General features: G+C 43.8%; 2 protein-coding genes across 4 annotated transcripts in view; one reads left to right on the forward strand and one right to left on the reverse strand.

Moving 5' to 3' along the window:
• LOC147638851 (protein HLB1-like) overlaps positions 1 to 27,166 on the forward strand; it is a 68,291-nt gene that overhangs the window by 35,531 nt on the left and 5,594 nt on the right. For all 3 annotated transcript variants that reach the window (XM_086785188.1, XM_086785180.1, XM_086785194.1), the window contains exons 8-11: positions 2,655 to 2,717; positions 2,796 to 2,861; positions 3,178 to 3,309; positions 3,424 to 3,459. In XM_086785188.1, coding sequence (XP_086641314.1) covers positions 2,655 to 2,717; positions 2,796 to 2,861; positions 3,178 to 3,309; positions 3,424 to 3,459 — 297 coding nt within the window. The remainder of the gene's footprint in view (positions 1 to 2,654; positions 2,718 to 2,795; positions 2,862 to 3,177; positions 3,310 to 3,423; positions 3,460 to 27,166) is intronic.
• Positions 19,511 to 23,665, reverse strand: LOC147638852 (uncharacterized). Its single transcript, XM_086783620.1, has 4 exons — positions 22,741 to 23,665; positions 22,213 to 22,606; positions 21,743 to 22,058; positions 19,511 to 21,635 (listed from the first exon to the last, which is right to left on the reverse strand). The coding sequence occupies exons 1-4, from the start codon at positions 23,663 to 23,665 to the stop codon at positions 21,231 to 21,233; spliced, it is 2,040 nt and encodes a 679-aa protein (XP_086639746.1). The 3' UTR covers positions 19,511 to 21,230.

Below are 27,166 nucleotides of genomic sequence, written 5' to 3' on the forward strand. Positions count from 1 at the left end.
ACAGGGCATCGGCGGAAGGCTTTCCCCACACTTGGTCATCACGCATCATCTCACCCATACACAAAGCCGGGGACACTATGGAGCCCAATAACTACAGGACCATCATGATCGGCCCTACCTTGGCCAGAATATATGGATCCCTGTTGGAGATAGCTCTCAACTCATTGGCAGAGGGAGAGGAGCATAGAGTACGAGGCCAGGCAGGGTTCAAGCGGACCTTCTCCACCTTGGATCACATCTTCACACTCAGGAGCCTCATTGGGTAGGCTGATGGACGACGTGACGCCTCTACTGTTGCATTGTGGATTTCTGCAAAGCCTTTGATACGGTGCCATGTGATCGCCTACTGCAACGCCTACAGATCCTTGGGGCTCCATCAGACATGATTTGGGGCATTATTGCTTTATATGAGTCTGGTTGGGAGGGTGAGATGCCTTGGACTCTCGGAGGAGATATCTAGTACTATTGGAGTGAAACAAGGCTGCCCGCTATCCCCCACCCTCTTTGGGCTATACGTTGACGAGATCTGAGACTTTATGGTCAGAGTGGGAGTTGGAGGAGCATCCATAGTACTAGTAGGCATACTTGTGTCTATTCTCTTATATGTTGATGATATATTGCTTATTGCAGACTTACAAGAGGGACTATAGAAGCACATGGGTGCCCCATAGGACTTCTGTTTGCAGAGGGGCTTGTCAGTTAACCTTGGGAAGACCAAGGTCATGGTCTTCTATACTTCCTCTGGTGTGAGGAAACATTCCGAGATCACCTACATGGGCAGCCGGGTGGAGGTAGCAAACTCATATGTCTACTTGGGGGTCACTCCGGCAGATGCTTCTCCATGAGACATGCATCACATGAAAGATTGAATAATGGATACGCTGCACTTGCCCTCCTAGAGAGACTGTCACCAGACACACTTTTGGGAGCCCAAGATGAAGGGCTGGCTTTTTGACACACTAGTGACTCCGCCATTCTAGGCACCGGGCTTATCAGCCATAGTCACATGGGACGCGAAATGGGGATGGGGAATGGGGACGGAAAAGATTGAGAATGGCCATTCCCTGTGACTATAGAGTCACGAGTGACACGGGATGGGAATGGGAATGGGAAGATGCTGCCATCCCCAACATTCCCGAGTCTAAAAATGCCCATTCCCTGTGACAGATCGACAGCGCATAAAGCGTCCACAGATTTTGATGCTATCCAGATTGGTATGCAACAAACCATCTGTGAGCACCTATGGTGGAAGAGGCCTTATTCCAGACTGTCACGTACATAGAGAGGATTCTAGCAATGGATTCGTTACGGTTACCAGACGTGGCACTACAGTCTTCTTAGGCGAAAGCGGAGAGGGGTGCATTCATCCTGGTATGCTTCTGTCCTCACATGGTTCACCACACATGGACTACAGCTGAGCCGACTACCCCCATTTCAGTATGACCCAGACTCCCCCTACATCATGCTCACTCATGTGGATAGGAACCCGGTAATTCGATACGAGTTGCTACAGTTATACATTCGAGGTACATGGAGTAGCCCAGGGGAGCCCCTACCACCCAAGATGCAGTACTACATTGACCATTTTTTGAGGCTTACAAAGAATGGATTCATCACGTGGATGTTTTCATGTCACATGCCATGAGGATAGCACTTGGTTAGCTCAGGGTCTCATCCCATAGGCTCAAGATTGAGGTTGGAAGAGCAGTAGGGATCCCTAGAGAGAGCTGACTTTGTAGATTGTGCCATTTAGGAGTAGAGTTTGAGGAGCATTATATGTGTCAGTGTCCGGTGTATTATGAGATCAGGGGGAGATTCCACTGCCTATTCAGAGAGGGGTTTGGGCCATTATCTCGGGTTATGGAGTATCCAGATCAGCGTTGTCTCGGCTTCATCCTGTTGGAGATCTAACGACACAAAGAGTTACTATTCAGAGATCCTGGACCTTGGCACCCATCTGACAACACAAAGAGTTTCCTCCCAAAGGTAGAGGATAGACGGATGAGGCCACCACAGCCACCACAGTAGTGAGGGGCCCACCGTCTCGTCCCTTGACTCGAGTTACCCTCCTTGTGCCTCCGCACTTTTGGAGAGTGAGACGGCCTCACCCTCCTATAGATCAAGGAGAGGTTTCCCTTGTCATAAAAAAAACACAGCATGGAAAAGAGTATGCGCATGCACATGGTTTGTGCACACTCTGGACCATGCATTAACATTCACTTTTAGTATTGCAGCACAGATCCCATACAAAGCTAGCGAGGCATCTCCCAGATCGCCATCACAGAGTTCTTTCGGTCACAGCTACCGACAACTATAGTGGCTCGACATGAGAAACAGCAGGGGCGCGTGATCCTTGAGCTCCCATCGCAGAGGGGAGATGCTATGGGTGCTTTGCGTTCTATTCTGGAGGAGGATGGTATGACAGTATGACACACATTGTCATCACGTAGGATACTTATCTGCTCTCGACAGTGCTGTAACTCATCAACAATCAAGAAGATTCTGTTCATTGTAAATATGTGGCTACTCATATCATACCTATGCTCTTAAAATAAATAATAATCTGCTAAGGCAAGCTTCCTCTCTGGTTTCAGTACTTTGAAGTTAAAGCTCTTAGAAAAAATCATCTTATAAATCAACTTATGCATGGGCAGGAGTTGAGTGGTATTGTGTCGATTAAGGATAAGAGGTCAATTGTGAAGACAGCAATAAAGAAGGTATGGTTAAAAAAATTAAACAATATATTAAAAATTGCAAGCAGCCAAGGGTTTTGAAACCTTGAAACGGGCATGCAGTTCCGGGCAGCAATCACACTTCAGTTTGATTTCCACCGTGCCATATACAATCTTGGAACTGTTCTGGTACGCCATTTTTCTTTCACAATGTGCATTGTTTGTGATATAATGCCATGCAATAAATGTTAATCTAAAAGCGAGGCCCATTACACACATGGCCCGCATTTTGCGGACAAAGTGGTCATGTGCGGTCTCGATTAACACAGTAGTTCCAGGCCTGTCGTCAGATTTTCTGACAGCTAAGATGGGCAGGCTGTATGTGTAAGTACCCTTAGTTTTTCTATTTCAAGCAAGTCTATTTTGGAAATGCCTCTGCTGAAGTGTAACACAGTGAGAGCTTGACTAGAAGCTAAGAACATTCCTCCTTGTGCGCAACTTGTAGTATGGTCTGGCAGAGGATACAATTAGAAGTGGGGGCCAGCAGGTTGGCAACAAAGAGTTGACAGCTGCAGAATTGTACAGTCAATCAGCCATCTATGTAGCTGCTGCACATGCTTTGAAGCCTGAATATCCGGTCTGTGAAATTGCCTAGTAGTTGCTATGAAGCTTGTCTTTTCTTTTCTCTGCAGGTGTATTAGTGTGTGTGATACCTGATGCTCTGTAAGGACATAAACGGCTTCTTGTGCAGGTTTATAAGAGCGCATTACGGCTAGTGCGATCAAAGGTAAGCAATTTTTCCAGAGGGGTCTCAGCCTGTATCTAAATGTGGTGATAATCGTGATTAATCTGATTTAATGATCTTTTTGATTATTTGTTCTAGACAATGCATTCCTCAATTGCATCAAAGCATCAAGAGAGACTCGCTTCTTACATTTGCATCCGTAGTGGGCAAAAGAAAGAGATTGTTTGCATCAGAAGATGATATAAAATCCTGAGATACCCTGAGCCTGGCATTGAAGGGAGTCTTTTTTCTTTAGGAGTGGCACCTTTGATCTGGCAGCAGTGCAGAAAGGTGTACCAGGCAGGGATTTGCATATTAGCCCCCACCATATACATGCACATGGCATCCTTGTTGGGTCTGCATCTTATTGAGTGTATGATGCCTGCCAAAATCAGCAGGTCCACTGATTGAAGTTTCATCGTAATTGTATGAGCTTCGTAGATCATTGCACAGGATAGGATGGTACATGGGTTTTTGAATTCTTGTCGCCCCAAGGTGTTTCGTTAACAGCATGGTTTTATCCCGCAGGCACTTTGCAAGTTCCAAATTTAGTAGGCAGGGTTTGTGGTGGTCACAAGCTATCTTCTAGTGGCACTAGACGAGCTGCAGGTCCTATGTCTCTGAATCAGCAATGAGATGCAGAGCTCATAGATGGTCTGGATGCAACTTTTCTACGGGTCTACAACAGTAGGCTGTAGACAGTACATTGCAGAGCCTATGTCTGAATGGGGAAATGTTGAGCTCACATGATACAGCATGCAAGGTGTTAAAATTATGGTGGATAGATCAAAGAGCCATTCATAATTTGGATTAACATAGATTGCATTACTAGAAATGAACGAGTTACATAGGCTTATATAGCCTTTGATGAGGTGCACTGCATAGTTGCAAGCATTCTTTGCATTCGTGCATTCGCATTCGAGAATGCCGAGTTTGCAAAAGAATGCATCGAGGGTGGATGCATTCGCATTTGTGGCGGGTAAAAAAATTATTTTTTTGGGCATAAATAGAATGTTCAAAGTCAATGCTTGAAAACACAATGAAAAACTTGAAAGCTTGAAACTTAAAAGATGTTAGAATTTAGAACTTAAGACTCAAGACTCAAGACTCAAGAGTGCTGGAAATGTACTCAATTTGCAAAGGGATGCAAACTGTTAAAAAAATTGCAGGCAAAGTTTGCAAAGGGATGCAAACTGCAAACGTTTGCAAACGTTTGCAAAGCCTTGCATTCGCGAATGTTTGCAACTATGGTGCACTGTTGACATCATTGATGATGTGCACATAGATACTTTTCCATTGATTTCTCCACGACCCCTTGAGGCTAGGGATGCCTCTTGACATGTGGAGTGATGCTATACACTTTGACTCTAGCTTAGGCTAACATTTTATCCTATGCACGTTTGATTTATGGCTAAGGAATACGTTGGGCTTATATTTGTAACACCCCCCTTAAGCCAAACTTGGATACAATGCCTTGACACTCAACAATAGGTTTTGCCTAACAACAATCCTCCCTGATTACAATGAGATAGAATCCCCCATAAAAACAACAAAGGGTGTGTGTACTCTTCTCTAACAAACAGGCAAGGGTATGGACAACAAACAAATGCTTGACCATATAAGAGTGAACAATGAGAAATTACATAGCATAGGAATCATCTGAATTTCCAAGACCAACAATACCACAAACTTCTACAAAGTTACTTTCTTCATTTGCAACAATGTTGGCCTTCTCTTTACCGTTCTTCTTCTTGTCCTTGAGATAGCACTTGTGTGGTGGATGCTTTGTCTTTCCACAATGTACACAAGGGTTGGTGGTGTAGCAATCCTTGGTTTGGTGATTGGTCCTTCCACAACTTGCACATTTCTTCTTCTTGTTGATAGAGGAGACAACATATGCACCTTCTTGGAAGTCTTTGGCTAGGTTCTTTTCTTCTTCCTACAAAGAGTTTATCACACTTTCCAAAGAAGGAATGGGCTCCCTCTTTTTAATCACAGTGACAATTTGGTTGTAGTTAGGAGGCATGCTCTTCAACAAGATAGCAATAGCATCTTCTTCAAGAACAACAGATTTTACATACACAAGTTAAGTCAGAAGACTCTTAAGCTTATTGATGAAAGAAGCTACATTTTCACCATCTTCCATTTTAAGTTCATAGAGTTGCATATTGAGGCTAATCTTTGAATGTTTAGCCGTAGCACCAAAGGTTTTTTCAAGTATCTCCCAAGCTTGAGCAACAATTTGAGCATTATCAATATGATGTATATAATCATCTTCTAATGTAGTGATAATGATGCGTAAAGCTTGCTCATTTTTAGCTTCCAATGCAGCAGAGGTAGCTCTTGTAGCAACATTGGATGCTTCATCTCCCCCTTCTACTTGAGGTCTAACAAGACTCCATATATTTTTCTTCATTAGATAGCCCTTAACCTTGGTTTGCCATGTATTTAAACTAGTGTCATTAAATTTGTTAGGAGATTTTGATGTTGATGCCATGATTTAGGATAGGTCTTACCACTAAGACTCTTAGGGCAATGTCTAAATCCTTTACAAGTATGGCAAGTGAATGAGATGATTCAAGTTGATTACAAGTGGCTCAAAGAACATGAATTAAGCTCAAACATACTCTGATAATTGAGTTTTACAAAGGATTTTTGCTTGAGATTAACACTAGATTAACTAGTGTGCATACCATAGTGGAGAAGTATGAGAAGATAGGCCAATACTTTGATTTTATCACAAGAAGATGACTTGTTGATGATAAATCTTCTTCTCTAATTCAAGATTAAACTTCAACTTGAAAAGATTAAGCAAAAACCACTTGTTTGAGCACTTAAAATGAAGCTTTAATCACCTCTTAAGCACTTTTCTCCTGGCAGCTTTGAATGGGGTACCTTAATCAGCTCAGATCTCCTTAATGGCTTCACCAAATGGTAAATCCTCTTACGGGCACTTAGAGCACTCTAGGGCACAGCTTTGACCCAAAGGAATTGAACCACTTCACTCCCTATAGCTCCAATGAGCCTCTGCAACAGCCGTCTGCAGAAAAACAGCACTGTTTTGGGAAAACGGCAATGCGAGGCCGTATGTTCGTGACATTGAGAAATTGAGGTGATGAGCTTAAGCGCCTTGAGTAGCTCTACAACTTTGTGAAGAAAACTCGGTGAGATTCGCCCTAGAATAGGCGGTGGAAGCCCTCCAAAGTAGGTATATGGAGTTTTCGAAAAGCCTATTTTTACTCCTATTATTAAGGATGATAATTAACTAGTTAATTAAGTAATTAATAGTGATAATTATGGCCTAAGGATCCTAAATGCTCTGATACCATGTTAAAATTATGGTGGATAGATCAAAGAGCCATTAATAATTTGGATTAACATAGATTGCATTACTAGAAATGAACTAGTTACATAGACTTGTATAGGCTTTGAGGAGGTGCACTACTGACATCACTGATGATGTGCACATAGATACTTTTCCATTCATTTCTCCACGACCCCTTGAGGCAAGGATGCCCCTTGACATGTGGATGGACATGTGGAGTGATGCTACACACTTTGACTCTAGCTTAGGCTAACATTTTATCCTATGCACATTTGATTTATGACTAAGAAACAAGTTGGGCTTATATTTCTAACACAACGGACATGCGTCGTGCAATAACCTTCACTGCCATGGAGGTTTTCTACCTTGTTTTAAGTGGCCACACCTTTTGGAAGAAATTCTTTGGCTTCTGGTTTAGCTTACAGAGGGCGATCGTATCTCTTTGGTTGAGCCTCATCAGGAACAAAACCTGAAGCTTTCTTGTGCTTTGGTATGATGATTTTTGGGTTGGTTGCTTGGGGTAAAGTGTTCGAACATTTCATGGGTATAAGGGATGCTAGGACACTGGTGAAATTATAGGAGACATTCCCGTAGGAATGGTACTTGTACTCGGGAGGAGCTGGGTAGGATGTTTTTTTTTCACCTGGGTGGTATTCCTATTTGGGTCTTTGGATATAGAGAGGCCTTTGGATATAGAGAGGACCTGATTGTCCTAATCTCCACAAAAGACTTTGGGGCTGCAAGAATGGTACTTGGGGGAGTTGGACTTGTAAGCCGTATGCTTTTTTCACTTTGAGCGCTATTCCTATTTAGGTCTTTGGAGGGTCTGATTGTACTAATTTTCACAAGATACTATGCAAGGCTTACTAAGGGTCTCTATCTTCCTCTAGGAGAATGTCATGCTACTTGGTATGTGGAATCCCCATGCACATGGGTTTGAGCTTGGAGGGGACTTTCGTGTGATCTGTTGGGTAGGAGGGTAGCTAGCCTGCGCGCGCACACACACACACACACGCACACACACACACACAAGCTCAAGCATAGAGAAACGTGAGTGCTGGAAAAGATCAACTCAATAATGATACAATGAAAGTACAATGAGAGTACTAAAAAGCCTAGGGCTAAGTGCCCAACACACAAGAGTGTGTTCACACGGGAAAAAACCTGTGTCCAGCCACAGGGAAAAATTGCTCGTGAGTAAGCTGGGTTCACACCTGAACTAGCCGGGAGTGGCCGGGTGGACACGACCAACAAACCCCCCTCAAGTGAACGGTGTGAACGGGTAGCATGGTTTAAAGCTGTGAATGCTGCCCTACACTATGCTCCACAGTAAGAGTGATCAAGAGAGATCACGATGGAAAAGATGAATTGCAGTGCCAATGGGAAAAGCAAGCACTATATGACGGGAAAGATGAGAAACCCCAATGTCATAGTGCTAAAGTTAGAGCAGAGTAGTACATAAAACGCATCACCTGAAATGCATGTCAAAGATCATGTGTACATCAACTGCATCAAATCAAGAGGCATCACATAAGCTGCATTAGGAGAAGGTGTGTTATAATATCCTCCAGTAAGGAAAGTAAATATGGTACCCCCCTCAAGGTAAGCATCCAAATGCCAAACGGAACTGCATGTAATCCACATCAATGACAACAAGAGAGCAAAGCATACCTCCGTAACGGCACCAGTGATAAGCATACAAAGATGGAGCAGATATACGCATGTGTAAAGGCAATAGGATCTAGAAGTCATGCCTGTGAGACATGCAATGTAAGTTGCAAGAGGTAAACTCATCAATGGAGGGTCCGATGAGGAAAAAATCAGCAATGGTAGGACTGATAAAAATTCAGCAATGGGGGAAAGCTGAAAATTGGGAGAAAAAGTGGGGGCTCGGGGCAAGCATCAGCCAATGCTATGAGAGGATGGGTAAATTCTTAGTGATGCCATGATCAATGGCATGTATGGCAAGTGTAAAGATGCATAATCCTACAATGAATAATATACATGTGACATGTCAAGACTCAAAACCATGAGGGCAAGCCAACATTGGCCAAGTGTGTAGAAGGCACTCCTAATAAACATCACATGTGAGAAAGTGACAATGTCAACACAATGTCAACACTGTAGAAACAATCCCACTGCAAGGGAAAGCAGCATAAAAGGCATCTCCAGTAGACATCACATAAGAGAAAGCCTCTAGCATAGACAAGTATAAGGGTCAACAAGCATAAGTGACCATGAGGCATCACCAACTGCATGTGGGCAAGTAAAATCCCCCCTGAAATGCATCTGCCAAACAATGCAGACCAAGGAGTATTGACTATAGAGCATAGTCATCAAAAGCAACGGCATCAGAAGACATCTCTACAGGTGATGAAGATGTAATGGTCAAGGCTGATACATGTGTAGCCAAATTGGCTTGATCTGCACCTGTTGAAGAAGATGCCAGCTTCTTCTTTTTTTCACTCTTAATACGCTTTTTGCATTCCTCTATGGTGTGCCCTGTTTTCTTGCAATAATTACAATGCTTTTTCTTTTTAGGCTTGTCCTCTGTCTTGGGAGGATCCGATGGGCTAGGTTTAGGCCCAGATCGATTCCCACGAGAGAGAATAGTCATTGTTGAGTCAGCAGACATCATGCTGTTCCTGTTGGAACGGGATTGTTCTTCACCTAGCAGGAGAGTCACAAGGTTGTCAAAAGTGACCGGATTAGGTGCATTGCCAACAGCCAACAACCGCAAAGTGGTGCCAACAACTGTTTGATAAGAGTCGGGCAAATTACGCAAGACTGTCTGAACAAGATAGCCATCTGTCAAGACCTCATCAATGTTGATGAGCTGGTCTCGAAGCTCTTTCACATGCGTAAGGTACTGATCGATAGAGTCACCTTCAAGCATGCGGTCAGTCTCAAGCTTGCCCCGAAGGTAAGCTACATGAGCCTCATTGCAACCTGAATACAACTCTGCCAAGGTATCCCAAGCACCCTTAGCGGTGGTGCAAGAACGAATATGTGGAATGATGTGCCTTCATGAGAGAGCAATCAATGTATGGGCGTGAGCATCCCTAGCATCCCAAGTACGCTGCTCTTGCTGTAAGAATGCAGGAGACAAATAGGAGGACAATTAATGGACTGAAAGGGAACTCCTTCACCACAAGAAACATATATGCATGTCCCAAATCTGCAAGTGTACTGCATGATAATGAAAATCTGTCAAAGTTTCCACAATGGCATACATATACTGCAGCAAACCACAAATGTATACATGTGCTGTTGAAAACACGATTAACTGACACCTATAAGAGTTGTAAGTGCGCAAATCTCGGCAAAATCAAAGGTAAATGGGTCGAATGCTGCAAAAATGGGCTCAATGTAGAAAACCCCCAATTTCTAGGTAGCCAATTAGACTAAATATGAACCGACACTTGTAAATCTGCTAAAGTGACCAAATGTGCAATTGTCACCTGTACCAATGCTGTAATGTCCCAATGCCAAGTGAGTGTGCCTGGAACACCCAAAATACATGCAAATGTCGATAATAGACTTGCAAATAGTGTCAATTTCTATAAAATCCCCAAATTTCTACTGGAAAATCTCACCAAATCTGCTGAAATCAATGCCAATGTGTACCAATGTTGCAATTGCAGGCTCAATGGTGAAAAGCCCGAAATTTTAACAGACAAAATGTGCAATTTCAGGTCAAAATCTGCAAATCCCACAAACCTGTAAATTTGTAAACCTGTGGGGGTTGAAATTTTTGAAAAATTTCAAATGTCCCAAATTTTGCACGCTGTCAGTGCTCGCCAGGTACACAATCGAGCAAGTACAAGTTGGGCGGGTACAGTCGGCGGCGCATAGCAACAATTGGGCGGCACAGGGAAGGGGGCGCATGGCATGAGCAGGGCGGCGTAGGGCTTCTGCAAAAAGACTGCAGCAGTAGCATAAGGGGCAGCACTGGTGCGTAGATGCAACAAAAACAATCTGGTCGCACAAATTTGCAATAGCAGCAAGAGCAGCAGCTGTACGTTAGCACGCAGCAACAATGCTCGAAGAGAGAGAAAATGCATGCAGTTGTAGAGAGAGAAGACGTGCGTCTGTGTGCAATAGGCCAAAGCTCAAGCTCAAGGGGCAGTAGGGTGTAACGCTAACCCTAATCCTAACCAAGCTCTGATACCAATGTTGGGTAGGAGGACAGCTAGCATGCACACACACACACACACACACACACACACACACACACACACACACACAAGCTCAAGCACAGAGAAACGTGAGTGTTGAGAAAGATATACTCAATAATGATATAATGAAAGTACAATGAGAGTACTAAAAAGCCTAGGGCTAAGTGCCCAACACACAAGAGTGTGTTCACACGGGAAAAAAAGTGTGTCTAGCCACAGGGAAAAAGTGCCTGTGAGTAAGCTGGGTTCACACTTGAACTAGCCGAGAGTGGTCAGGTGGACATGACCAACATGATCCATGATCAACCTTCATCTAGAGAACTGAACCAACATGCACACATACACAGAGTGGCATGGAAAGAAGTTGATGATGCACCGCCCAACCTCGAGCATAGGAGCTAGATTGGGTTGGGCGACTATGCTTGAGTACAAGGCCTTCAGACCCCCTTATCCATGGATGATGATTACATGATGCGTCCTATACAACACCTAGCAACCACCATGGGTTCAACAGTCTATTGTTCACCACTAGGGCTAGACTAGATCTAGAGCCTCAGAGTGTTGGCTTAATGCTTAGGTATTTGCATACCCACTCACTTAAATATGGTGCAAGTGCTACTAATAACCTTGCTTTAATTGGATTATCAACCAACTCTACAGTTCGCCAATGCTAACCAATGTTACATCCTGCATGATCCATATAGTATCAATGTAACTTGGTTGAACACAATCCAATGTAACTTGGTTGAACACAATGCTAATCAATACACTTACATACACTAAAGATTTGATGGACACTCGCTCAAATATAAGACGTAAATTGTTGAATTGACAAGAGACACACAATGAGCTGGAACGGCCGACCCCTCCGTCAAATAAAGTATATTGATCTTGGGAGAATCAAGTACATAGTGTCATGGGCATTTCTGACCAGATTTCCATACCAATGCGTATGAATACAGTATTGCAAACAAGTGGTTGTCGTTGTAGACTTGCAATCCACACTACCCTCTCAAGTGCCCATGTTCCCTACCATTTGCTCTCTATTGTTCCACCAACACATGGTAGCAACAATCTCCAAGAGAGCACGTAGGACAAGAGAACACTACACAAGGTATGTGATCTTGTAATCCGGTTCCTCCCTCCTGCTACTTGCTTCCATATTTAAGCGTAAAAGCTTACCAATAGCAAGTAGAGTCAATGACAGCGGAAGTCTTCGCGATGGAAGTCCTTGGAGTGTTGAGATCTTCGATTTGTCGCCTTTCTTCGCGACAAAAGTCTTCAAGAGGATGAAGGGAACCTTGGGAAAGCTTCCCCTATGGTTCAACTTGAGAAAGGAGGGCTGAAATTAGGATTTTCAGCAAAAGACCAGAAGTTATAGCAATAAAGAGAGCTGTTTTGCTGAATTTCAGTCATTGGGAGTGTGTAGGAGAGTGATTAGCATCCGGAAACACTCTTGGAAGCTTGAAAATCACCTTAGCAAGCTTGAAAATGGAGTTGGCAAGGAGAATGTGCAGAAAATTGCAGCCCAATAGCCCTCATGAACAAGGCGCCAAACTCTAGAGAGAGGGGGAGGAGTGAGATGGTGAGTTGGCAAGGAGAATGTGCAGAAAATTGCAGCCCAATAGCCCTCATGAACGAGGTTCCAAACTCTAGAGAGAGGGGGAGGAGTGAGATGGTGAGTTGTCCAGTGTAGGTGGCAGGCAGGTGCTTTGTGAAGCAAGCTAGAGTGGACACATGGCTAGTTACTCCCTTTGTACAAAGGGGATAAGGTCTGGGCGGGTTATGTCCACCTAGGGACATCAGTGTGTGTGAACACTGGGTTGGTCATAATTTATAAGTGAGTTTTGGTCGCCCAAAACTTAATGATACACACTCACTTATAAATTAGTGCTAACTCCTAAGGCCAAGTTTTTGACCAATACTTACCACCTGTCACATGCCACATAACCATGTCAGCAGACAGTTTCACACGCATGGTTCGTGAGCTAGCGTCCGCTTACCTGGAACTACACATTGGTCAAGCAAGCATGAAAACAACATGCAATTTTAATTGCAAGCAAGCACATAAAGATGCTATGCAATGCAGCATTGGTATGGACAATCCCCGTTCATGAGACTATACCAAAAATAGATGTGCCCTAGGCAAGTACACGAGGTACCAGACCCAATGGAACACCCATCCAGCAAGGATTTCCGGGCATGTACACAGAGGCACAAGTCCCAACGGAAAGCCAAGTCCACAGAAACACATGAGTGGCATCAATCCCCGGCATATACAACTGCCATGGACATCGGTCCAATGTACATACATGATAAGAAAGCACAGGTGGACCAATTGGGTGGCCAAATGGTGTCATCTCCCCCGGCTTCTAAACAGTTGTCTGCAACTGAAAAGCATCCAAATATGTCTGAAGCACATGCAGGCAATCTCTGAAGAACTCTTCATCTACCCATTTAGCATCAATGGGACGATAGTTTTTAAACTTCACAAGGTAACGCCTCACAACTTTGCTTGCAGCAAGCTTGTGTTCCTTGTGATACACAATCTGCTCTGGCTGCAAGATCTCCTCAAGCTCATCCACTTTTGGTGGATTCTCAATGACCATCTCACTGGGCTCCGGCCCTACATACTTGTGAAAGAGACTCACATGAAAAGCATTGTGTATGTGCCAATGACTAGGTAATGCCAATCTGAAAGCCACTTCATTGATCTTCTTGATCACTCGAAAAGGCCCATAGTACCTGTTTGCAAGCTTAGGATATGCATCCTCTTTGCCAAGCCTCTTTGCAAGTCTTGCTTTCTCAAATTTTAGCAATACCCAATCATTCTCTTGAACATCCAATTGCCTTCTATGCTTGTCGGCAGCCTTTTTATGCTTGTCTTGTGACCTTGCAATGGCTGTCTGCACCTGAGCAAAAGCAATATCCAAGTCTCTTACATACTCATCAGCTGCAAATATCTCATCCTTTGTGTTGCGAAGGATGGGTGGCAAAACCACCTACCATAAACAATTTCAAACGGGGCCTTTTCTGTAGATGCATGCACTGTGTTGTTGTATGCAAATTCTACAAGCGGTAAGTACTTCTCCCAAGAAGACTTCTGATCTGCCACATAACATTTCAAGAGATCCAACACAGTTAAATTTGCAGCCTCACTTTACCCATCCGTTTGAGGGTGATAAGCTGATGAGAAGTCCAATTTGGTGCCCATATTATCAAATAAGGCCCGCCAAAAGAGACTTGTAGTCCTGGGATTTCTACCTCCCACGATGAACTTCGGCATTCCATGATGTTTGAACTCTTGTGCAAGATATATTTCAACTGTATGCTTAGCTTTGATGGTCTTTTTGACCGGCATGAAATGAGCTTGCTTGCTAAACCTGTCCACAATTGTCCCAATTGCATCATTACCGTGTTGGGTCCGTGGCAAGTCCATAATGAAATCCATTGTAATACTTTCCCATGGTTGCCTGGGAATAGGCAATGGCTGAAGCAAACCTGGTGCCTTTTGCCTATCAAATTTCACCTTTTGACAGGTGATACATGCACGTACATGTGCCTCTATGTCCTTCCGCATACCTGGCCAAAAGAAATACCGCTCAATCATGTGCGTAGTAGGCATTATGCCTTTAAGACCAGCATATAGAGGAGCATGGCACTCATCCGAAACCTTTTGCCTCATGTCAGATACTACACATAGGCAATTATCTTTCATGAGATAACCCTCCTTATCACATATGAGGCATGTGCATGACCAGCCATCAAATCAGCCCAAATAGTAGCAAAATCAGCATCTGTATGATACAAATCACGCATGGTAGACAAGTCTCCATGAGAGGCAGCCGAGATAGCTGCTACATGTGGCTTTTGTGACAATGCATCGGCCACTACATTCTTCTTTCCCGGGGTGTGCAAGGTTTGAAAATGAAACATAGAGACGAAATTGGCCATCCTTATATGCTTCTCTGACAACTTAGTTTGGGTAAGAAAATACCTCAAACTCTGGTGATCTGTCTTCATAGTGAAATCAGTCCCAAGAAGGTAATGTTTTCGTATAGTAAGTGCATGAATTACAGCCAAGAGCTCTTTCTCATAAATGTGAGGAGATAGCTCTGCATCATGAAATCTATGGCTTTCATAAGCCATGGCATGTCCCTCTTGATTAAGGACAGCTCCTCTGCAATTTCTAGATGCATCACATTCCACACAAAAAGGCTTTTGCAAATCCGGAATGATCAACACTGGATCATGAGTAGTTGTATCTTTCAATTTGAGGAATGCATCCCTCTCTACATTAGTCCATTTGAACACGGCCTTCTTCTTTGTCAAATCATGCAAAGGAGAAGCAATCCATGCAAAGTGCCGAATGAACCTGCGGTAGTAAGAGCATAATCCAAGAAAACTATAGATCTCATGCACCGAACTCAATTCGGGCCAATTCCGAATTGCATCAATCTTTGTAGGATCCATCCGCACTGCATCTTTGGACACAATATGCCCAAGATAATATATTTTTGATAAGAAGAACTCACTCTTCTTTGCATTTATGAAGAGTTTATGCTTACGGAGTTCTTCAAAAACAATGGCCAAATGAGCTCTATGCTCTTCTTTGGTCTTCGAGAAGACTAGGATGTCATCAAAGAAGACACCTGTAAATTTCCTGTATCCACGGAATATGCGATCCGGGGCATTTGTAAGACCAAAAGGCATAACCAGATACTCATAAAGCCCAAATGTTGTCCTGAAAGCAGTTTTGTGTACATCCTCAGACACTACACGCACTTGATGATATCCACTCTTGAGATCAATCCGGCTAAAGCATGCCGATCCATCCAACTTGTCAAGGATGTCGTCTATGCGTGGAATCGAAAACCGATTCTTGATGGTAAGCTTATTCAAAGCTCTATAATTCACACACATACGAAAGGATCCATCCTTCTTTTGAACCAAGAGGACAGGTGAACAATATGGGGAAGAGCTTGGCTGAACCAAATCCTTCTCAAGAAGCTCATTCACTTGCTTCATGATCTCCTCTTTTTGGGATGCACTTACACGATAGGCTGGCCTATTAGGTGGTGAGCTACCTGGCACAAGATCAATGCGATGATCTTCGGGTCGTACGGGTGGCAACTCATTTGGTAACTCATGAGCAAAACAATCATTGTGTTCTTGCAAAAATTTCAGCCTATCATTACTAAGAGTGTTTACATGTACATTATTTTCCTCAACATGATCTCGTACAAAAATCAAGTACACAAAAACACTCTTTTTCATTACTTTCTTAATTTGTACGTGAGATACAAGGGGAATGGTATCACCCTCTTCACCAGCATCAATTACATGCTTGTATGCGCAACTTGCCAAAAATAGGCATGACTTGCACTTCTCTACCAACAAAGGTAGCCCCTGCTTCAATTTGAGGACCCATGTCCTCCACTTCAATATCCAAAGCAATTGCCATCTGTGTGGATATGGAATTTTCAGATGCACAATCATCAAACATGAACAAAGCGGGCTGATCCTTGAGCTGTCCCCAAGCTTTACATACAACCCTGTCTTTTCTATCATGTGAAGTGTTGCCCTGCACATTCGGAACCATATGCACATTAGGCTTTAATGCATTTGCATTATCACGCTTCTTCTTGTTTGGGCATGCCTTTGCAATATGCTCGGTGCTACCACAAGTAAAGCATTTCCCCTCGCTCATATATTACTTTTTCTGCTCTGGAGTGAGACCATAGTCTCTTAGTTTGAAGGGACGCTTCTTGGTAGTGTTATTTTCAGCCTTTGGACCATGTTTATCTTGGTTTTGGTTCTTTTTAGGTGGCTGTCCATCATTTTGCAGGTTTTGGACAGCCCTCTCTTTGCCTTGAAATGAGGGTTTAGCCTTATTGGATCGACTCAATTTGAGTTCCAATTGCTCGGTGGCGGTGGCGGCTGCGATTAGTTGGTGTAAGGTATGACCAGGATACATTTGTAGTCCCAATTTGTACACGGGTTGCAATCCCGATTGAAACCTTCTCTTCCTTTCCGCGTCGGTGACATGCATAAATGGAGACATCTCCAAAAGCACTTTCCAAAACTTTTGTATACATGCATTTATCGATTCCCCCTCATTTTGCTTCACCCAATCCCACATTCATCCTCTTAGACATAAGTTCTTGTTCGGGCGCCTGTGGGGATTCCAAGACATGTGGGATGGTTGCCTTTTCTACATAGGCATCCTCGGTACGAGCCAAGTATGCACGTGTTGCATCCCTCGGTTGCATGTGCAACTCTTGAGCAATCATTGCCATTGCATGATCTATATAAGATTCAGCTTTCTTGGCCTTCAAATGGTCATGTATCAATGGATCCTCACGGCTGAGAGATTCAATTCTTCTTGTTGTGCATGGAGAAGAGCCTGCATACGAGTAAGTTCAATCCTCAAGACTATGGACTCTTCTTCCTGCATCTTCTCTTTGCCACGGGACGGCTGTCCCACATATTCATGTTCCCTATTGTGCACCATATGAGTTTGCTCATCCTGTAAAGCATTGGAAGCATGCATTTCATTGTCCCTGCCTCTTGTGTTAGCATCTCCAACATTCATTGTATGGCTGTCCATAATGTTCTAAGTGTAGAGATAGCTAGTGTTCACGGTGATCGTCTCTCACGATTGAAGTGAAAGAGAACCGTATGCTCTGATACCAATGTAACTTGGTTGAACACAATCCAATGTAACTTGGTTGAACACAATGCTAATCAATACACTTACATACACTAAGATTTGATAGACACGTCCAGTGTAGGTGGCAGGCAAGTGCTTTGTGGAGCAAGCTAGAGTGGACACATGGTTGGTTACTCCCTTTGTACAAAGGGGATAAGGTCTGGGCGGTGGACATTGGGTTATGTCCCATCTCGGGACATCAGTGTGTGTGAACAACTTAATGAAGTGTGTACACACTCACTTATAAATTAGTGCTAACTTCTAAGGCCAAGTTTATGACCAATACTTACTACCTGTCACATGCCACATAACCATGTCAGCAGACAGTTTCACACGCACGGTTCACGGGGTGGGTGTCCCCTTAACCGGAACTACACATTGGTCAAGCAAGCATAAAGACAACATGCAATTTCAATTGCAAGCAAGCACATAAAGATGCTATGCAATACACCATTGGTATGGACAATCCCCGTTCATGAGACTATACCAAAAATAGATGTGCCCTAGGCAAGTACACGAGGTACCAGACCCAATGGAACACCAATCCACCAAGGATTTCCGGGCATGTACACGGAGGCACAAGTCCCAACGGAAAGCCAAGTCCACAGTAACACAAGAGTGGCATCAATCCCTGACATATACAACTGCCATGGACACCAGTCCAATGTACATACATGATAAGAAAGCACGGGTGGACCAATTGGGTGGCCAAATGGTGACAATTAATGACACCCATAGCCAATCCATGCCAAGGACGTAACATATGCCCGTCTTGTGGGACTATGCTTGAGTTAAGGCCTTCATATCCCCTTACCCATGGATGATGATTACATTATGTGTCCTATACGATACCTAGCAATCACTAGGGGTCCAACAATCTATTGTTCACCACTAGGGCTAGACTAGATCTAGACATAGTCACATGGGACGCGAAATGGGGACGGGGAACAGGGACGGAAAAGATTGAGAATGGCCATTCCCTGTGACTATAGAGTGACATGGGACGAGAATGGGAACGGGAAGATGCTGCCATTCCCAACATTCTCGAGTCTAAAAATGCCCATTCCTTGTGACTATGGATCTAGAGCCTCACACTGTTGGCTTAGTGCTTAGGTATGTGCACAACCACTCACTAAAATATGGTGCAAGTGCTACTAATAAGATTGCTTTAATTGGATTATTAACCAACTCTGCTAACCAATGTTACACCTTGCATAACCCATATAGTATTAATTACGTCCATAGCCAATCCATGCTAAGGAGTCAGGACGTAACAGATGCCGTCTTGTGGGCATGCATACTAGAAGCTAGCTTTTAAAGGTAGTGATGATAGAGACCATCTATGCCAAGTTCCTTTGCTAATGGTGGATTGCATTGAAACTTAGCTTATATAGGGAATTGTTAACCACTCCGTAGGTTAACATGGTTTTGCTCGCTCGATTTAGTGTAAGGCGCTTTGCCATCCTACCTGTGCGAACGGGTACTTATCTTTTGTAAGATGCCGTTGGAACATGTAAAGCAGTCTTTCCATGAGCTTAATGTCAAACAGGGAAAGTCTACCAACTTAGTGTACATAGTTGCTTAAGACTAGTAATAGAGGCCGGACCGTTTATTAAGTTTGGCCGGCCTAAGCAGTCTTTCCATGAGCTTAATGTCAAACAGGGAAAGTCTACCAACTTAGTGTACATAGTTGCTTAAGACTAGTAATAGAGGCCGGACCGTTTATTAAGTTTGGCCGGCCTAGTGTCAAAAATAGTTACTTGTATATAAGTCGTTTTTTGACAATAAGCATTATATAATCATTCCCTTCCAATACTTGTGAGCTCTCTCTATCCTCTTCTTGCTTGCTTGTATGCTTTTGAATTCATGCTTGCTTGATGGATGCATACTTGAGTAGGTTTGATTATAGGCTTTGCTCTTCGATTAGCTTTTTCTTTCCTTTCCTTTTGTGAGAGAGAACCATTGCAAAGAACCGTCTCTTCTTGCCTCCATCTAGGCATTGAGAGCTCTCCCTTCACTCTTTTGGCAAAGGAGCATTCTTGTGTGACAACGGAGTGAGGACGCGACGGACAAGCTAGCACATCCACACGGGAAGTGTGACTAGGTTGAACACAATGCTAATCAATACACTTAAATACATCAAGATTTAGTGGACAACATGCTCAATACAAGAAGTAATTTGTTGAATTGACAAGAGACGCACAGTGAGCCACAACGGCGGTCCCTTCCTCAAATAAAGTATATTGATCTTGGGAGAATCAAGTACATAGTGTTATGGGCATTTCTAACCAGATTTCCATTCCAATGCATATGAAAACAGTATTGCAAACAATGTGTGAATATATACTCTTATGTGTGTGTGAGAGAGAGAGAGAGAGAGAGAGAGAGAGAGAGAGAGAGCATATCTTGATACAGAGTTCTACTTTCACTATTGGGCACTGATGACGTTAGTGTGGATGTCGTAGTATCTAGTGCATACTATGCATAATGGAGTTGATAGTTATATAGCCTTGTGGGTTGACTACCATGAGTATATAACATGCACGTTCCTAAAAGGTGAATTTGGGCATGTTCCTGGATTCATCTCGGTATATAATGTAGTTGTCGGTGTAGACTTGCAACTCACACTATCCTCTCAAGTGTCCATGTTCCCTTCCATCTGCTCTCTATTGTTCCACTAACACATGGTAGCAACAATCTGCAAGCGAGGACGTAGGACAAGAGAACACTACACAGGGTATGTAATCATGGAGTCCGGTTCCTCCCTCCTGCTACTTGCTTCCATACTTAAGCATCAAAGCTTACTAATCGCAAGTAGAGTTGATGACAGCAGAAGTCTTCACGATGGAAGCGTTTGGAGTGTTGAAATCTTCGATTTATTGCGATCCTTCGCGATAGAAGTCTTTAAGAGGATGAAGGGAACCGTGCGAAAGCTTCCCCTTTGGTTCAACTTGAGAAAGGAGGGTTGAAATTAGGGTTTTCAGCAAAAAGACCAATTATAGCAAAAATAAGAGTTGTTTTGTTGAAATTTAGTCATTGGGAGTGTGTGGGAGAGTGTACACAACTTGGAAACCACTCTTGGAAGCTTGGAAACATAGTTTCCACGAGTTTCGGAAACGGGGGTGCGGAGCACGGCGGGAAACGGAGTTTCGGAGTTTCGGCCTTCGGGAAGAAACGGGGAAACGGAGTTTCGGTTTTAGGGTTTAATACATACATATATAATTAATAAAAACATTACAAAAGCTTGAAAAATACATCTTTGCTTAAGTTCAATGTCAAAGACTCAAATGATAGATCAAAATTCAGAAATGACAACTGTAGGCTCAAGCCTCAAAAGAGTCAATACAAAACAAGATCCATCATCCATCATCCATCATCCATAATCCATAATCCATATGTATAGACTATAGTAAATACAAAACATGATAAAAAAATATCCATGTGGCTGGCAGGCTGGCAGCAGCTGCTGGCATGACAAAATCCTAGAGCTAAGTGCTCCAAAAATCACTCATCAAGATCATCCATGGAGGAGTCATCCTCCGACTCATGAGAGTCAGGCTCAGATGAAGAAATGGTAGGATCGTGGTCCTCTGCCTCTGCTGAAGTGGAAGCAATGGATCCCCCCCCTCTGCCTCTGAGAATGGGTGGTGCAGCGGGTGTTGTGGCTCGGCACTGTCAGCTCCTCATAAAGCAAGGTGTACATATCACGCTCATTCCGTGGGATCTCTGGGATGAACCTCTCCCTCATGATGTCGATCTTATCCACATTCACCTGTGAAGGCTCCGGATGTCGGGCATTCCTCTCAAGGAGCTGGAGGTTGCAATGACAAAACACCAACCGCTCTAGCTGAGCGGTACTCAGCCTATTCCTCTTCTTTGTATGGAAGAGGGCCCAAGTGCTCCAATTCCTCTCACATGGACCCGAACTGCAATCCTGTGAGAGCACTCGAATGGCGATGCGTTTCTGTTATTGAAATGCACATACAATTAGAAATTAGAACTAAGTGGAAACAAGAAAGATGCACATTGTACAGTGTACTATGTAAACTGTAGTTAAGGGTAGTGAATTACCAGCGTGGGAGCACAATTTCCATACTTCTCCCACCATGAGACAGGCTGTAGCTGAGTCTCTCGAAGCTTTGCAGTCTCTCGACCAAAGCTCCCTGTCTGGTTGCGAAAGGCCAAGAGATCATCCTCTATACATTTCAGCATGTGCACATTACCAGATGTCAAGTTCCTCATGTATGTCATGAAGCCTTCTTCTAGCTCCTCGTTCTCGTATTGCTCCTCATCTCGCCACAAAGGATGCAATACATGTGCTACTGCATGAATCAGCCTGTGAAACCAATCCCATCGCCGATTCCACACAGCCTTGATTTCATCAACCCTTTAGAGATCAAACCATAAGATAAAAAAGGACAAAAAACAAGAGTCAAGAGTCGAGACCAATGTAAAGACTCAAGAGTAAAATAAAGATAAGAAGTAAAGCAAGGGTAGCCATGACTGAGGAGACTTAGTGCTCTGCTCTCAAGTAGTCTTGCGTGTTGAGAGCCTCCCCAATCTTGTCCATGTACTCGTATAAAAGGCCTAGAGTACTGGCCTCCATGTCTGTAATGCGTAACACTGTGTAGATGGGGTTGAGAGTTTTGATCAACCCCTCAACCTCTACCCACCACTCCTCTCTCATGACATCACGCACAAAAGCTCTTGCCTTGGGGCTCTCTCTCTCATCCCACTCTAGCCATTCATTTGAGTAGACAGTGCGTACCAACTCTCTGCGGACTTGCAGGAGTCTCTCAAGCACAATGAACATGTATGCAAATCTGGTGGCTGCAGGCTGCAATAGCTCAAGAGTGCTGTAGGCCCGATACATGCTCAAGACTTTTGGCCTCTTCTTCACAAACTTCACCATGCTTCGTGCGGTGCAAAAGATGGCTTCAACCCATTGTATTTGACCTATGTCCTCAATCAATAAGTCGAGGCTATGTGATGCACAAGGGGTCCACACAATGGCTGGAAATTCATCCTCTAGCATAGAACCCACTCTAGCATAGAGCCCATAGACTTACAATTACTTCCATTATCTGTCACCACCTGCACAACATTCTCAGGCCCAACTTGCACTATAGCCTCCCTTATATGTGTCCAAATAAATGCACCTGTAACTGTGAGACCTGGGAGGGAGGCATCAATGGCTTTCAAAAACATAGTGCCTTTGCAGCATGACACCATAACATTGTATACATTTCTCCTGCGTACATCTGACCACCCATCACACAATATAGTGCAGCCATACTTTTTCCATGTTTCCTTCAAGGGCTCTAGCTGCACTTCTATGCATGATTTTTCCCGCTTTAGCTCTCGTGTCCGCAGAGCCTCAGATGTAGGGCCATCCCACTCGCATCCAATGCGGCTGATGGCCCTCATGGTCTTCCTCCATTGATTTGTCTTGGCCACATGAAAGGGAATGGCACACCGTATGAACATCCGGGTGAGCTCCCTAGTTGCCTCTGCAATTGCTTGCTTTTGAAATCCTGCTTGGATGCTAGCCCTTTGTACAGTATTTATTGGAGGGGTGTCTTGTGAATGTGATACATCACCTGGCAAAGGAGTCCTCCTTGCATGCACACCCGACACTGAGGTAGAGGAGAAATCTGATCCTGTGTCTCTGCCTCTGGCCCTCTTTGCTGCTGCTGCTTGACTTGAACCAGCTTCATGCTCTTGACCACCCATTGCTGTAGATACTTCCTCTTCGGGAATGGCAAAACGCTTTTGCCTCCACATTTCAAGGCTTTTCCGAACATCTAGAGGAACAGAGGGGCATGGCCCTACATCTTTGTTTGGAACATGAGCAAGATGGTCCTTCACACGGGTGACACTCCCCGTTTTGACCAACCCACAATATTTACATCTCCATTTCCTGGAGCCACCAGATCTTGCATAAGCCCCCACTTGCTCCACATGCTGCCAAAAAGGATCCGGAGTCCGAGCCATGTTACTTAACTTACTTGTGCGGTTCGAGGTCGGAAGACTCGGAGAGATTCGAGAAGTGGAGGCTGTTTTTCTGGTCCTGCAGGCTGCGAGCAAGGTGTGACTCCTTCTTGCTTGGTAGAGCTTAGATGGCAAAGGTGGAGGCCCCAAGTAGAGAGGTAGAGGGCGTGGTAGAGGGCTGATGTGGAGGTAGAGGAGTAGAGGGCAAGGTAGATGGCTAGGGCAGCTCCAAACAGGCCGCGGAAAGAAGGCGAAAAATGCTGGCGAAGAGAGCACGCGGGTTTCTAAACCTTGGAAAAAATAAAAGTTGGAAACGCCGTTTCCGTTTCCGAAACGTTTCCACATTTCGGTGCTCCAGAAACGCCGTTTTTGGAAACTATGCTTGGAAAACACACTATCAAGCTTGGAGTTAGGAAGGAGAAAGTGTAGAAAATATAGCCAAAGAGGGCTCTTGAAGGGGGGTACCTACTTCTAGAGAGAGAGGGAAGAAAGAGATAGTGAGTTTTCCACTCTAGGTGTTGGGTAGATAGGCCAAGTGGCTTGTGGTGCAAGCTAGAGCGGACACATGGTTGGTTGCTTCCTTTGTATAAAGGGGATAAGGTCTGGGCATTGGGTTTTGTCCACCTTGAGGCATCGGTGTGTGCGAACACAGGGCTGGTCATAACTTACAAGTGAGTTTTGGCCGCCCAAAACTTAATGAAGTGTGTACACACTCACTTATAAATTAGTGCTAATTCCTAAATGTAGGTTTATGACAAATACTTATTACCTGTCACATGCCACATAACCATGTCAGCAGACAGTTACACGTACGGTTCACGGGTGGGCGTCCCCTTACCCAGAACTACACATTGGTCAGGTGGCAAGCATAAAAATAGTATGCAATTTCGATAGCAAGCAAGTACATAAAGATGCTATGCAATGCAGCATTGGTATGGACAATCCCCGTTTATGAAACTATACCAAAATAGATGTACTCCAAGTAAGTACACAAGGTACCAGACCCAATGGAACACCAGTCCTAGTAGAAAGCCAAGTCCATTGTATCACATGAGTGGCATCAATTCCCGGCATATGTAACTGCCATGAATGTCAATCCAATGTACATACATAATGAGAAAACATGGGTGGACCAATTGGGTGGCCAAATGGTGACACCCCCCTGGCTTCTAAATAGTTGTCTACAACTGAAAAGCATCCAAATAGGTGTGAAGCAAATGCGGGTAATTTGTAAAGAACTCTTCATCTACCCATTTAGCATCAATGGGAAGATAGTTCTTAAACTTTTAGCATCAATGGAAAGATAGTTCTTAAACTTCACAAGGTAACGCTTGACAACTTTGCCTGTAGCAAGCTTGTGTTCCTTGTTATACACAATCTGCTCTGGTTGCAAAATCTCCTCAAGGTCATCCACTTCTGGTGGATCCTCAATGACCGGTTCACTGGGCTCCGGTCCTATATACTTGCGACGGAGACTCACATGAAAAGCAATGTATGTGTCAACGACTAGGCAATGTCAACCTAAAAGCCACTTCATTGATCTTCTCGATCACTCGAAAAGGCCCATAGTACCTGGTTGCAAGCTTAGGGTATGCACCCTCTTTGCTAGGTCTCTTTGCAAGTTTTGCTTTCTCAAATTTCAGCAATACCCAATCATTCTCTTTGACATCAAATTGCCTTCTATGCTTGTCGGCAGCCTTTTTATGCTTGTCTTGTGACCTTGCAATGGCTGTCCGCACCTGAGCAAAAGCAATATCCAAGTCTTTTACATACTCATCAGCTGCAAATATCTCATCCTTTGTGCGAAGGATGGGTGGCAAAACCATTTTACCATAAACAATCTCAAACGGGGCCTTTCCCATAGATGCATGCACCGTGTTGTTGTATGTAAATTTCACAAGCGGTAAGTACTTCTCCCAAGAAGACTTTTGATCCGCCACATAACATTTCAAGAGATCCAACACGACTGAATTTGCAGCCTCACTTTGCCTATCCATTTGAGGGTGATAAGTTGATGAGAAGTCCAATTTGGTACCCATATTATCAAATAAGGCTTGCCAAAAGAGACTTAGTCCTCGGATCTTTATCCCCCACAATGGACTTCAGCATTCCATGATGCTTAAACACTTGTGTAAAGTATATTTTAACCATATGCTCAGCTTTGATGGTCTTCTTGACCGGCAAGGAGTGAGCTTGCTTGCTAAACCTATCCACAATTGTCGAAATAGCATCATTACCATGTTGGGTCCGTAGCAAGTCCATAATGAAATCCATTGTAATACTTTCCCATGGTTGCCTGGGAATAGGCAATGGCTGAAGCAAACTTAGTGCCTTTTGCCTATCAAATTTCACCTTTTACAGGTGATACATGCACGTACATGTGCCTCTATGTCCTTCCGCATACCTGGCCAAAAGAAATACTTCTCAATCATGTGGGTAGTAGGCATTATGTCTCTATGACCAGCATATGGAGGAGCATGGCACTCATCCAAAACCTTTTGCCTCATGTAAGACACCACACATAGGCAATTATCTTTCATGAGATAACCCTCTTTGATCACATATGAGGCATGGCTGGCCCCTCAACACACATTGGTGCATTTTCACCCATAGCTTCTCCCTCACGAGCACACTCGAAGGCATGAGCGACATAAGAGATACGCGGAATACTTGCACCAACAGAAAATTGCAGTGCATGTTGCATGTGTTGTGCATGCACATTTTTCACTGGCAATGGCATTTGAAATACATTTTGACCACTGCCATATACATTGTATCCTACACGGGTTAGATAAGGTACTCCTGCATGGCGTGAAGTTGCCGATAGTCTCCAATAGCATGAGGATTCATCCTCTTAGATATAAGTTCTTGTTTAAGCACCTGTGGAGATACCAAGACATGTGGGATGGTTGCCTTTTTAGTATACGCGTCCTCGGTACGAGCCAAGTATGCACGTGTTGCATCCTTCGGTTACATGTGCAACTCTTGAGCAATCATTGGCTGCATGATCCATATAAGATTTAGCTTTCTTGGCCTTCAAATGATCACGTTCCAATGGATCCTCGCGGCAGTAGAGTTTCAATTCTTCTTGTTGTGCATAAAGAAGAGCTTGCATACGAGTAAGCCCAGTCCTTAAGGCTAAGGACTCTTCCTCTTGCATTTTCTCTTTGCTATGGGACGGCTGTCCCACATGTTCCTGTTCCTTGATGTGCACCATATGAGTTTTCTCATCTTTTATAGCATTGGAAAAATGCATTTCATTGTCTCCGCCTCTTGTGTAAGCATCTCCAACATTCACTGTATGGCTGTCCATAGTGTTCTAAGTGTAGAGATAGATAGTGTTCGTGTGATTGTCTTTCACGATAGAAGTGAAAGAGAACTGTATGCTTTGATACCAATGTGACTAGGTTAAACACAATGCTAATCAATATACTTAAATACACCAAGATTTAGTGGACAACATGCTCAATACAAGAAGTAATTTGTTGAATTGACAAGAGACGC

Source organism: Cibotium barometz, chromosome 4 (assembly GCF_041138505.1).
Source record: "Cibotium barometz isolate CiBa-2024 chromosome 4, ASM4113850v1, whole genome shotgun sequence".
NCBI classification, from domain to species: domain Eukaryota; kingdom Viridiplantae; phylum Streptophyta; class Polypodiopsida; order Cyatheales; family Cibotiaceae; genus Cibotium; species Cibotium barometz.